Source organism: Anopheles moucheti, chromosome 3 (genome assembly GCF_943734755.1).
Source record: "Anopheles moucheti chromosome 3, idAnoMoucSN_F20_07, whole genome shotgun sequence".
Classification (NCBI taxonomy): domain Eukaryota; kingdom Metazoa; phylum Arthropoda; class Insecta; order Diptera; family Culicidae; genus Anopheles; species Anopheles moucheti.
The window spans coordinates 53,810,465-53,822,452 of NC_069141.1; the positions used below are offsets into that span (position 1 = coordinate 53,810,465).

Here is an 11,988-nt window from a genome sequence, read left to right on the forward strand (position 1 = left end):
GGGTTGACAATGGGTAAGCAATGATCGCTTGGATGACAACGGTGATTTGTGTAATGTTAGTTTTGCTCCACAATTTCATTATTCTATTTATTTTCATATTTTTATGCATTTATATATCCTTCGCAAATTGTGCGATGTGTTTTACCTTTTTTCCCCCTTCTTTCATTTGTTGTAAATTTTTGACAAATTGAATAAAACACGAGGTGTTTACGGTTTTAATTTCGCTCTGTTTACATTGCTGTTCTGAGGCAATTTGTACAGAAATGTTCGATCTCACTATTGCAGAGACGTGCATTAAAAAGGATTGTGTGCAAAACTTCTGGAAAGCAATCGATATTTACCTGTTCAAAACGCACGTAGTTAACAAAAAGCTGTTTGGCGTCAAAAATGTTGCATTTGTACCATTCGAAAATGGTTCCTCATCGGTGGCACCGTGGGACAACATACTGGATCAAATTATCCAAACTAACCCGGATGTCTTTGAGGATGCAGCTCGACAGATTCTCATAAATCAAGGATGTAAAGTACAGGAAGGCAGGAGGCCAGCAAGTAACTCCATCGATCAGCTGTCGCAATTTGATCATGATGGAGCAATTGTTTTAAATCGTCTTCTTCCAAAGAATATTAGCGTCTTTCATCCAATCGATGTTGTATGTTTGATCGGTAAGGTTATGCATACTGTCTGGTCTATATTATCTAATTATCTATTAACAGATTTTAGCTCGTACCGTGTGCAATTACAATGTCTTCAGAAGGACAAGGTTACCAGTTTGTTTCCAACGTTTCGTTTCTCGCTAGAAGTATCGCACGAAAAGCTTTCAATCCGTTGCCGATCTAGCGAAACCACTGACGAACGATCGATTTATTGGTTGCGGGAAGTTCTACTGGAGCGAATGCAGAAATGGATAGAGACGAGCATTCCCACTGACTCGACTGGCACAAGTACCGCTTCGATCCGATCCCTTGCTCTTGTAGACAATTTGGAGGAGTACAATTGTCTTTTCAACGAACTCAAACAAAAGTACGGTCTATCGATGGTGTCCATCTGGCCGGAGTGTACCGATCCTCAAAAATTCGTCTATGAAGACATCGCGATTGCAGCGTATTTGCTTATGCTGTGGAAAAAAGAGCGTTCTGCCAACGGAAGCAACAAGCTCCAGTCGTTCGTGGACATTGGGTGCGGAAATGGATTGCTGGTGTACATTCTCGCATCTGAAGGACATCGGGGATATGGTATTGATTTGAGAAAACGCAAACTGTGGGATCTTTATCCGGCCGAACCGAAGATTGATCTGCGTGTCGAAACGATCGTACCTTCAAATGCTTCCCTGTTTCCCACCATCGATTGGATCGTTGGCAATCATTCGGATGAGCTATCACCTTGGATTCCGGTCATTGCAGCACGTAGCTCGTACAGATGTAGATTCTTTCTGCTTCCCTGCTGCGCTTACGAGTTCGATGGACGTAAATACCAACGACAAAACGGTGCTCTTAGCCAATATGGAGATTTTCTAAATTATGCTGCTGAAATAGCACGCGTCTGCGGGTTTCACGTGGAAACGGATCGTTTACGAATACCCAGCACCAAACGAACGTGCCTAGTTGGCAATAAAAGAATGTACCTTGAAACGGAATATGAGCGCCACGACGAAAAAATACAAGCATTCATCAACGATCGGTCGAAGGGAGTGGCACAGGCACATCATGGAACCGAAGAAAGTTGGTCTGCCAATTTCAAACCTAGGGAAACCGTTGAGATGGTACGAAACTGTACGAAAATTGATCGATCGGTGGTGGATAGGATCGTGGCAATTGTATTCGAGCAGCTACTTGCAAAGCGACGAATTCCGGAAGAATTCTCTTCGCGTAATTGGAATGCTGGTGGAACGATAACGCTAGAAGTACTGGTAAAAGCGATACCGCAGGAATTTCTCACCGCTCTAAAGGCTGAGTGTGGTGGGTTGCAAACGTTGCTGCGGAACAATCATCAAATTTTTCGTGTGGAGAAAGGAGCAGTACAGATTCGCATTCCGACGAAAGTGTCGGACGTGATGGACGAGGCGGTTGTGAGAAAAATGAAAAAGGTGAAGAATTTTAAACCGATCAACTTCAAGCAGCGGGTTTGTTGGTTTTTCACCAATCATCCCGATGGCTGCCCACTGTTGGAGAGTGAATGTAAATTCAACCATGGAAGCTGATATGTGGTGCAGGGGCGAATCATCCACTACCCCTACGTGAACCTAATAGCCGCGTGGAACCTTGAGAACCAATAAAACTTAAAGATTCTGCCGTAACTGCCAAGCCCCGAAGCAACTGCCACTGGCAACTGATTATAGTAAAGGGTGATAACAAATAAATGATCATAATCAACATTTAGAAACAAGAGATCCATACATTCAATGAAAAAATGTCCCCCCCAAACGAATACGGCCTATTGGGCCTGCATGGGTATGTTATTCTGGTAACACGAATAAAATATCATATCAAAACCAGTTCTATAGCCGGTAGTGTCTGAGCTGAGGCTATTACTTATTTATTGGTACATGTACTGCCACGGGTACTGACCAACCGAGGAGCTGTCCGCTTTGACAGTTGATCGCGGCATGAATATGTTATCGATCTGCCTGGCACAGGAACAATTATGTAAACGTTACTTTAATGTCCCCGAATAAGCATAAGCAAGTCGAGCTATCGAATTGCCTGCTACTTTGCTGTGTTCGGGGAACTTCTGTTCTTGGTGTGCTTGGTAACCGGTTCACCAAGTTCCAAGAAAAAAAAACAGGTCTTTTTAATTGAATAAACTGATTGATAAATTGAAATTGATGTTGTATATTCGGACGGTTGGATTGGATCAAACCGTAGAAGCCATGAACCGACGAAGAATATATTAATGAACCTTAAAAAAGGTTCTACTCGAGAAAACCCGTTGCCTTTGGATATTCAAACTTCTTCTTTTTGCTTCAAGAGAAACGAAACGTCAGACGGACAAAAACAATAAACAACGCGTACTCAGCAGTGAGGTGGGGGCGAACATTAAAGTGGATATTTAAATACTTGTCCCCACCTGCAACGGTTCTTCTCGGCTGTTAAACCGGCACAGAAGATAGGCCATTAATTGTAAGCATGCCGGAAATAGCAAGCATCCCCTGCAGCTTACAATGGTCGAGATAAAGTCGTTTGTGTTCTTCGACCTGGAGACAACGGGCATACCGCAGTTGGAACACTTCCGCACCAAAATAACCGAATTGTCGATGGTGGCCTGTAGTCGAGGGCATCTACTGGAATCAACCACCGAGATACCGCGTGTAACGCACAAACTATCGCTCTGTTTTAACCCGTTTCGTATGATAACACCCGGTTCTTCACAGGCTACTGGTAGGGTGTTGAAGGGATACGGGACGTTCGTCGGATGACTCACACTCTTTTTTTCCTCCGTAGGGCTGTACAATGACTTGCTGGAAAAGGAATCACAATTCGATGCGAACGCGGGCGAGATGATAAGACTGTACCTTGAGCGACTTCAAAAACCCGCCTGCCTAGTGGCGCACAATGGAAACCGGTTCGATTTTATTTTGCTTAAACAACATCTGCTCCGGATCGGTGTCTTACTGCCTGCCGATTTGTTTTGTGTCGATTCGCTACCAGCGTTTCGGGAGATAGAGGCCGACGTGGAGCGGTCGTACTTTGAACACAACGAAGGTTTGGACAGTGAAATTCCCGAGCTGGAGTATCAAACGTTGCGCGTAATGGAGGAACTCGAGCAAGCTAGCGATTGGTTGCAGGAACGCAAAAAGATCAACGAAACCACACCGCAAAGCGGACGTATGGAGCAAAAGTATAAGCAAGCACTGCGCGAGTATCTGGCGGTTGCACCGGCTCGAACACTACCGTTATCAGAGATCCTGACCGACGATGATGATGATAATGGCGATTCTGAAAGTGTTTATTCTACTTCCTGCTCCCCTAGAGCTTCTGTAAGTTCTCGGAAAAGGTTGTTCAGTGTAACGGTTTCGGACGAAACGGTCGATGTGAAACCATTGGAAAGCTCGCCGGTTTCGAATGGCAAGAAGCGATTCAACCTTTCGGATCTATACAAACGAACCGTAGGAAAGGAGTTAGTTAATGCGCACCGTGCAGAAGACGACACGCTGGCACTGATGAACTGTGCCATCGTGCATGGCGTCCGGTTTGTTCGGTACGCAGAAGCCAACTGTGTAGCGTACGAAGAGATAAAAAACAAATTTTAGGTTTGTTCCTGTTGGGAGTGACATTTTAGAAGATTACGTTAGTGATTTCGCAGCATAATTATCTTTAATCGAAGAATTTGCCACAAGAGCAAAGTTATTCCAATTTTTATGTGTATAAGCTGTCGAAAGGTATTATGCAAAATTTACAGCAAAAAAGGGTATTTGATTTTTGGGAATTTAAAACATTTTTTATTAATAAATTGTGTACAGAACAAAGCAAACAGGGAACAAATCAAGCTAAGAACTCAATAAATTGGTACTGCTACTACTACTAACACTACTGTACTCAACAAACACTGCTAAACGGACTTGTTTCGGCTTTCTGTATCCTTGAAGCAAACCTCCATTAGTTCCTTCATGATGGCCTCGCAACCTTCTACGTGCGTCTGGAGCATGGCCAACTTTCGCCGCCTTTCATCGAGCGACTGTCGGCAGCGTTCTAGTCCTTCCTCCATAAGCTGTTGCTTATCGTGATTTAGTTTTTCGATCGCTTTCCGATTGCTTTCTAGCTGCTTCCGAACCTGTTTCACGTTTAGATCTAGTTCCTTTACCTGCTGCTGATGCGTCTCGCGCTCGTTAACCCGTTGTGCTAAAGCAACCAGTTCACGGGCGATCGTTTCGCGCTGCTGTTGAAGCTGCTGAAGCCATTCGGTTTGTTTGGCTATTTTAGATTCTAGCGGTGAGATTGTCAGCTGCACATCGGACACCTGTTGCTCGAGATGTAGTTTCTGTTGGGTGAGCCGTAGATATAGATCTCGATACTGGCGGAACACGTCCGTTAGGTGCTGTTCGAGTGAATGTAGCGTTCGTTCCAGTTCGGGATAGTTGCCGGACGTAAGGCTTATCTCGATCGGTGTAAACTGGATGTCTGGTTTGACGGCGTTGGAAAAGTTGTACAGCTTAGTGTTCAGCTCGGAAATGAAATTAATCTTTTGCTTGATCAGTCGGGACAGGGTGATCTGATGATCGGAAGATTCTTCATCAAGAGATGTAATTGCGTTACGTTTGGCTACAATAAGATTCCTTCCTTGCGCGATTAATGCCCGTAGATCGTCCCTTTCCCTGGTCGTCATCTGCTGATGTGCAAGCTGTTCCTTCACTTTGCGGATAGCGTTCTCGCAATCATAGTACTGATCCTGCCGCTGGTAGTATTCGTGTTCGAGATGCTCGTACTGTTTCGACAGCCGTTTCGTTTCCTCCGACATTTGCTTTACGAGACGTTGCTTTTCTAGTACCTCCCGTTGCACACCGTCGAAGCTTTGTTCGCGCGTCTTTCCCTGGGATCGATCCGAATCGATTGCTTTCAGCTGCTTCCGGATTTCTTCCGTCCTCACACGCACCTGTTCCTGTGACAATCCACCCGTTTTATCCGCCACCAATCGGTCAACCATCGCTTCGACCTGGGCCCCAAATTCTTCCTCCCGCTTCAGGTTCCACAGGTGGAAACTTTCGATGGCTGATTGGAAGAAAAACTGCGTATAGTCCGCGGAGGGAAATTCGGACGCGTGATCATAGTTCGGTGCCCACTCGGACGATAGAGCTGCTGGGGCGGCGAGTTGTATAAGCCAGGAAAGCATTGTTACCACTTGCTGAATCGAGTGTGGTGCACTCGGTGTTTTTAGCATCGATTTGTTCACCGTAAAGGGACACTGCAGCTCGGTGATGGCTTTCATAATATCATCGATAAAATTGGCCCCGATTTTATACCGAGTTCCACCAATCTGACGCAGCAGGTGGGCAATGATTATGAGAAACTGTTTCATCGACATTGCCTTGATGTTGGCTCGTTCGATAAACTCCTTCGGCAGGTCGGGTATGTTCGCCTGCGAAAGGTAGTCGAATATTTGACGCGCATCTACCGGGCATCGTTCGCGTTCCACCGTCGAAGGGATTGAGAAGGAAGGGATGTTTTCTGCATTCAGCACATAATGTCCCATGTTACGCAACGGTGTCCGTAATTGTGGTGTAGCACTGCTGCTGCGAGGGTTAAGAGATTTTTTCGTAGCCGTCGATGGCACTCCCACCGGTGGCACATTAAGCCCGCGTTCTACCGACCGAGAACGGCCATTTTCGCCAAACTGTCCCAAACCGGACAGTTTGCTTGACTTGCGTACAGGTTGTGCAATTCGGCTTACTCGGCTAAAAACATGCAGGAAAAGGTGTATCTTTTAGCTGTTCATGTAGCGCATTGGAGTGTGGCTGTACTTACGATTGTGGCTTTTTCACCGACGATTGTGGAGCCGGTATATCGAATTCTTGGGTGCGTCGTGGCATAGTAATACGTTTCGTAGAAGACATGGTTCGTTACGGGGAGACAAAATTGTGATTAAATTTATTCGTATTCAGACAACCTAATGTGAGCGTTTCAGCGTCTTTGGAGTGTTTTCGTTTGGGTTCGAACGCGAAGCGCTGTGTTTGAATTCACAACTGTCACGCACGTCAGTAAACAAACCCTCTAGAAAAAACTACACCTAACCGTTTCTCGAATAGCCAAACTTAACTATTGTCGTTAAGTTATCATAGCTTATGGGACCTACGAAGAAATATAATTTTGTTTAAAAAATGCGCACACTATTTTAAAATAGTATCTTACGAATTGGAAACCAAAAACAGTAAATCGTTTGAAATCCGTCTGCAATTACCACTGTGCAAAGGACTCATTTCGTTTGACATCTCAACAAGCTCACGCACACGATCCCAACGACGAATGCAAAAGAGACTGTGTAAATTGTGAACAACCGGAGCCGGCAACTGTAGGCTGTTTTTCGTGTCCAGTGTCTTGTCTGTGATTTACAGTACTGTTTTAAGTCACCAAACTGTAATCACTTTTCGATTAGAAGCTTGTGCAATTGTTTTTAAAACTTTTCCAAGTAAAATAGGTAAGTGTAGGCAGGTTTTATCGTCCTCCCAGTCAAGATCGAAAAGTTTTCTTATCATGATGATGGTGCCATTAATCATAGAAATTTGTTTATCACCGTGATGATTACACTTCCAGCACGCTTGAAATGATAACCTAATCAATACTTTTGTAGTCCAAAGAACGTAAAGTCGATAAAACGTCGTATCATTACATAATGGCGTCATTGAATTGGTTTGCTAAAATATGGTTTACACCATAAGGGGGAAAATGATTGAAGGTATCTCTTGGAATTGGTTTTCAAATAAGGGTGACAAAGTAAAGGACATCATTAAGCTATAAATTATGTTTTATATAGTAACAAATAGTTAAATCATGTATTGTGCATCAGAAATGTAGATATCGCCAGAAGACGGAGTAAATAGAGTATGATGATGGTTTGGCTAAAAAACTGCCCTTGCACAATTTGCGAATGGCAGATTCGATCTGGTGTATTTATAGATACCCTACATAAATCGAACGACATTAAACAAACAATGAAGAAACAAGAAACTTGATTTGTGTTGTGCATTGGATGTCATGCTGCAAGATTTCAATGCTTGCTATGTTCACGGACTCTCGCACAGTCTTCCAGTCATCGTGTGGTACATTAACTTCCCCCACTCTAAGGACGGGAAATGAAGTGGAGCGGTGGAGTATAACGGACCGAAGCAAGAGGTGGAATGTGGTTAACGCGTCACAACCACCTCGAGAGATTGCCCAGCGGACTAACGCATTCATTGCTCGTTCAGTTCCGGTCACTAGCGGTCACCGTCAGCCGGGTATCTTCGTGGCGTTTGTGCTCAGCTTGATTTGCATAGCATACCTTCTTCTAGTTCGGTGAAGCGGGTTACGTGATTGTTGCTGTTAGTAAAGGTATAAATTAGGGTAAGTGGAAGTAATGTGCGGTAGACAAACAGTAGCCCATCCGTGTCCGAGCCTTCTGTGTGTCGCACCTCTCGTGTCGGGTCAGGGTCCAAGATTAAGAGTGATGCAGGAACAGCGACTACTTACCGACTAAGCGAAAAAAGAAAGTTTGGCCACCTGTACTGAAGCTACCTAAGCTTTTCAAAATGTTCACCGCGTAAAGTGTCCGGTTTACATTTCCTTGTAAATGTACATACGGGAGGTAGCAACATCGCTGCTAGTGCCGGTGTTTAATGGTGGTTGTCAGTTAAATAATACTTCGAGCCCCTCGTCGTTTGCTTTTCGGAGGGGTGTGTACCGGACCCGATCGACGAGATAATAACCCTTCCGTTGACGAGACGGTTCGGAACTGGTTTTCTTACCACCACCTGCGATCTGTTACCACCATTACGTTTCCTCTTTCTTTCGGTAGGGAAATGATTACGTGGTGTTCGACGTAAGCGTACGATCGTTGATCCTTCACGAACAGCGATGATCGCGCAGTGTGTTTTTTTTTTTTTCAATCATTTTTAACCATTTGCTAATAGTAATAATTCAACACGTTATCATTGACGTTAACCACTACCAGAACCGCAACTAAGAAAAACTCTCTGCTACGGCCCGCCATCTGGCTTAATCGGTCTTATCAGCCGTGGTGACCATCGAGACAACGTCTTCTGTGGCGTGATAAACATGAAGCATGTTACGAGCACTTAGCTCTGAAGTCCCTTCGGCCACGCTAACTAACTATGGCGTAGCAACGCAGATTATTAGGACAAATTCCTAAATGCCCAATGGTTCGTTGCATCGATGTCTTGTCGCACAAATGTGATTAATCGACTGTACGCCACACTGATGCACAGAGCACAAACACTTTCCATTGTTAAATATGATTAGATTCACGATTCTGCGACCATGACTGACTTGCCAGCGAAGTTTGTTATGGGTAGAGATAATGGGAAGCATACAGCATGATCCACATTGCACGTTGTGCGTGTGAGGAAAGATCGCTCGAAAGGTCACTAAAGGCACGGCCGTCGATGGTAATGAAAACTGTTTTATTTGGCCTTCATTTTCAACGGTACGATGAAGCTTCTTGCCCTTCTAGTGGAGAAGCATGGAAGTCTCGTTTAGCTGAAAAAATAAATACTCATCGTATTCACATCGTATCACATTGTGCTAAAAAAAAGGCAACGAGCTTGTTTGTTACCGCTTGCTGAATATATGCGCATTAGCAGAAAATAATTCATGCGTGTTGTGTATCTTTTTTTTTTTACAAAAATCGATCTCTGAACTTCAGCTGCATGACGTTACTAACTGACCATGGCTTTCGGTTTCTGTTTTCATTTTCCATCCGACAGCAAACTTCCAACGGAATGGCGTCGAAAATTAAGGCCGGTCCAGTGGTGGACATTCTTGGCGATGAGATGACCCGCATCATCTGGGACTCGATCAAGGAGAAGCTGATCCTACCCTTCCTGGATATCGAGCTGCATACGTACGATCTTGGGATGGAACATCGCGATGCGACGAACGATCAGGTGACGGTCGACTGTGCGGAAGCGATCAAGCGCTTCAATGTTGGAATCAAGTGCGCAACGATCACGCCGGACGAAGCGCGCGTAGAAGAGTTCAAGCTGAAGCAGATGTGGCGCTCACCGAACGGTACGATCCGTAACATTCTCGGCGGCACCGTGTTCCGTGAGGCGATCATTTGCAAGAATGTGCCACGGTTGGTGCCGGGTTGGGAGAAGCCCATCATTATCGGTCGTCACGCCCACGGCGATCAGTATAAGGCGACCGATTTTCTGGTGCCCGGCGCTGGCAAGCTAGAGATGAAGTTCACCCCGGCTGATGGAAGCGAACCGCAAACGTACGTGGTGAACGAGTACAAGAGCCCGGGTGTTGCAATGGGCATGTACAATCTGGATGATTCGATTCGGGACTTTGCTCATTCCTCGTTCAAGGTTGCGGTGGATCGCAAGTTCCCCCTTTATCTTAGCACCAAGAACACCATCCTTAAGAAGTACGATGGACGGTTCAAGGACATTTTCCAGGAAATCTACGACAAGGACTACAAGAAGCAGTTCGAATCGCTCGGCATCTGGTACGAGCATCGGCTGATCGATGATATGGTTGCGTACTGCATGAAGGCCGAAGGTGGCTTTGTGTGGGCCTGTAAAAACTACGACGGCGATGTCCAGTCCGACACGGTCGCCCAGGGTTTCGGTTCGCTCGGTCTAATGACATCGGTGCTGGTGTGTCCCGATGGACGCACGGTCGAATCGGAAGCTGCGCACGGTACCGTCACGCGGCACTACCGCCAGCATCAACAGGGTAAAGAAACGTCCACCAACCCGATTGCGTCGATCTTTGCCTGGACACGCGGTCTGTTGCACCGTGCCAAGCTGGACGATAATGCCGAGCTGAAGCGATTCGCCGAAACGCTCGAAAAGGTGTGCATCGACACGATCGAGTCGGGCTTCATGACCAAAGATTTGGCCATCTGCATCAAGGGCATGGCCAATGTGAAACGCTCTGATTACATGGAAACGTTCGAGTTTATGACTAAGCTGGGAGATAATCTGCAGGCGGCCCTTACGCAGAGCCGGCTGTAGGGCGGATGGACGGACGGACGGACGGACAGTTGGTGCAATCTTTCGGGTGGCAGTACGGAATGCCATCGGTAGCATTTACCCACACACAACGCAGCGTTTTTTTGGTGCATTCATTCACACTGTCTTATTAATTTGTATTCGTGTATAAGCAAATGGAGAGGTGTTTTCGCTGGTATAAGAAATAAATAAACCATTTTTGGGACATTTCTAACAAACTTTTGAGTGTATCGTTTTCACACGAAACATTTCTTTTGGATTGTCAGAGGAGAGAATCTTCATAGAGAATCCACATCCTTAGCCAAGGAAGCCTGCTCAAACAGGAACCACCATAGTCAGGGAACTGCCCGATTCGCCGGAGCGCCTACGGACTAACAACTCCTCAAGCCTCAGAAACCTATGCCCGTTAGAGCATTTACGTCAGCATTGGCCCTCTGGGTACATTTATCCTTACTAAGAAGCTATCAAAACCCCCACGGCGCCGCGCGGTGGTCATAAGTAAGATGTCAAGCGTTCGAGATGATCACGGAATCCACACAGGAGTCATGGACAGGAGGACCTGTGCTTCAGCCTACTCCCCTCGCGGTCGGCAAAGCACGACAAAGCACTTCGCTTCATGCAGATCAAGGTCGTAGTTGTGTGAGCGAGACTCCGGATAACTAGTCCATGAGGAGAACACACTGACCTAATGCTGAAGATACGGCGCATTGGCACCACGCGGCACCGGGCTCCTACATCTCGCGGCCTTTGCAGACACAACGGATTTTAGGGTTGGGCTTTTACTCAACTTCCTACATCTCGCGGCCTCCTGCAGACACAACGGATTTTAGGGTAAACCATCCATGATTCCCCACCACTTCAGGTTCCCTACATCTCGCGGCCTACAGTCGTCCCAACTTAGTTAGGGCATACTGAGTTAGTGAGGCCCAGTATGTCCGTATCCAGCAGTGCCACGAGGAGGCGTGGAATCGGACCTTTGCCGGTGACTACTCGTGTTAGGTATCAGATCAAATACGCGGGGGATCAATTACGAGCAATTCACGGGGGGGGGAGGTTTAGTAGATCGCCCCCTGCCCCACACAATACATTTCAGAGTGTTTAAATTGCAGACCGAATCCGAATCGATATAGATAATCAGTAATTGCCTGGTCAGCAACGATTCGTTAAGCTTAACTGAGTGTTACTAACATACTACTTCAGTATACTTCAGAATACTGCACTCTACTTGTCTGAGAAGTAGTCAAATACGATGTTTTAATGCTCGCCAACGTAGTTTTTCCATTTTTTTATCTTCATTTTTGAAATTGTTTACATTTTAGCATTG

The 11,988-nt window shown here is 45.7% G+C and overlaps 4 protein-coding genes across 6 annotated transcripts; 3 read left to right on the plus strand and 1 right to left on the minus strand.

Moving 5' to 3' along the window:
* The first annotated feature begins 20 nt into the window (after positions 1-20).
* Positions 21-2,293, plus strand: LOC128302839 (probable tRNA (uracil-O(2)-)-methyltransferase). Its single transcript, XM_053039688.1, is given in 4 exon segments — positions 21-55; positions 204-214; positions 217-663; positions 715-2,293. Coding segments are annotated over 4 exon segments (1,977 nt in total). The 3' UTR covers positions 2,199-2,293.
* A 729-nt stretch (positions 2,294-3,022) lies between these two features.
* Positions 3,023-4,391, plus strand: LOC128303978 (uncharacterized). Its single transcript, XM_053041087.1, has 2 exons — positions 3,023-3,375; positions 3,439-4,391. Exons 1-2 carry the CDS (start codon positions 3,159-3,161, stop codon positions 4,245-4,247), a joined length of 1,026 nt encoding a protein of 341 aa, XP_052897047.1. The 5' UTR covers positions 3,023-3,158; the 3' UTR covers positions 4,248-4,391.
* Positions 4,392-4,479: 88 nt separating this feature from the next.
* On the minus strand, positions 4,480-6,614 carry LOC128302209 (uncharacterized). The gene is made up of 2 exons (XM_053038969.1): positions 6,457-6,614; positions 4,480-6,386 (listed from the first exon to the last, which is right to left on the minus strand). Exons 1-2 carry the CDS (start codon positions 6,543-6,545, stop codon positions 4,547-4,549), a joined length of 1,929 nt encoding a protein of 642 aa, XP_052894929.1. The 5' UTR covers positions 6,546-6,614; the 3' UTR covers positions 4,480-4,546.
* Positions 6,615-6,986: 372 nt separating this feature from the next.
* Positions 6,987-10,876, plus strand: LOC128302210 (isocitrate dehydrogenase [NADP] cytoplasmic). Of its 3 annotated transcripts, none has more exons than XM_053038970.1 (2): positions 6,987-7,126; positions 9,411-10,876. In XM_053038970.1, exon 2 carries the CDS (start codon positions 9,426-9,428, stop codon positions 10,665-10,667), a length of 1,242 nt encoding a protein of 413 aa, XP_052894930.1. In that variant the 5' UTR covers positions 6,987-7,126; positions 9,411-9,425; the 3' UTR covers positions 10,668-10,876. The 3 variants fall into 3 exon arrangements, with proteins under 3 accessions (XP_052894930.1, XP_052894932.1, XP_052894933.1); XM_053038972.1 differs by lacking the exon at positions 6,987-7,126 and adding an exon at positions 7,889-8,031; XM_053038973.1 differs by lacking the exon at positions 6,987-7,126 and adding an exon at positions 7,892-8,019.
* The last annotated feature ends 1,112 nt before the right edge of the window (positions 10,877-11,988 follow it).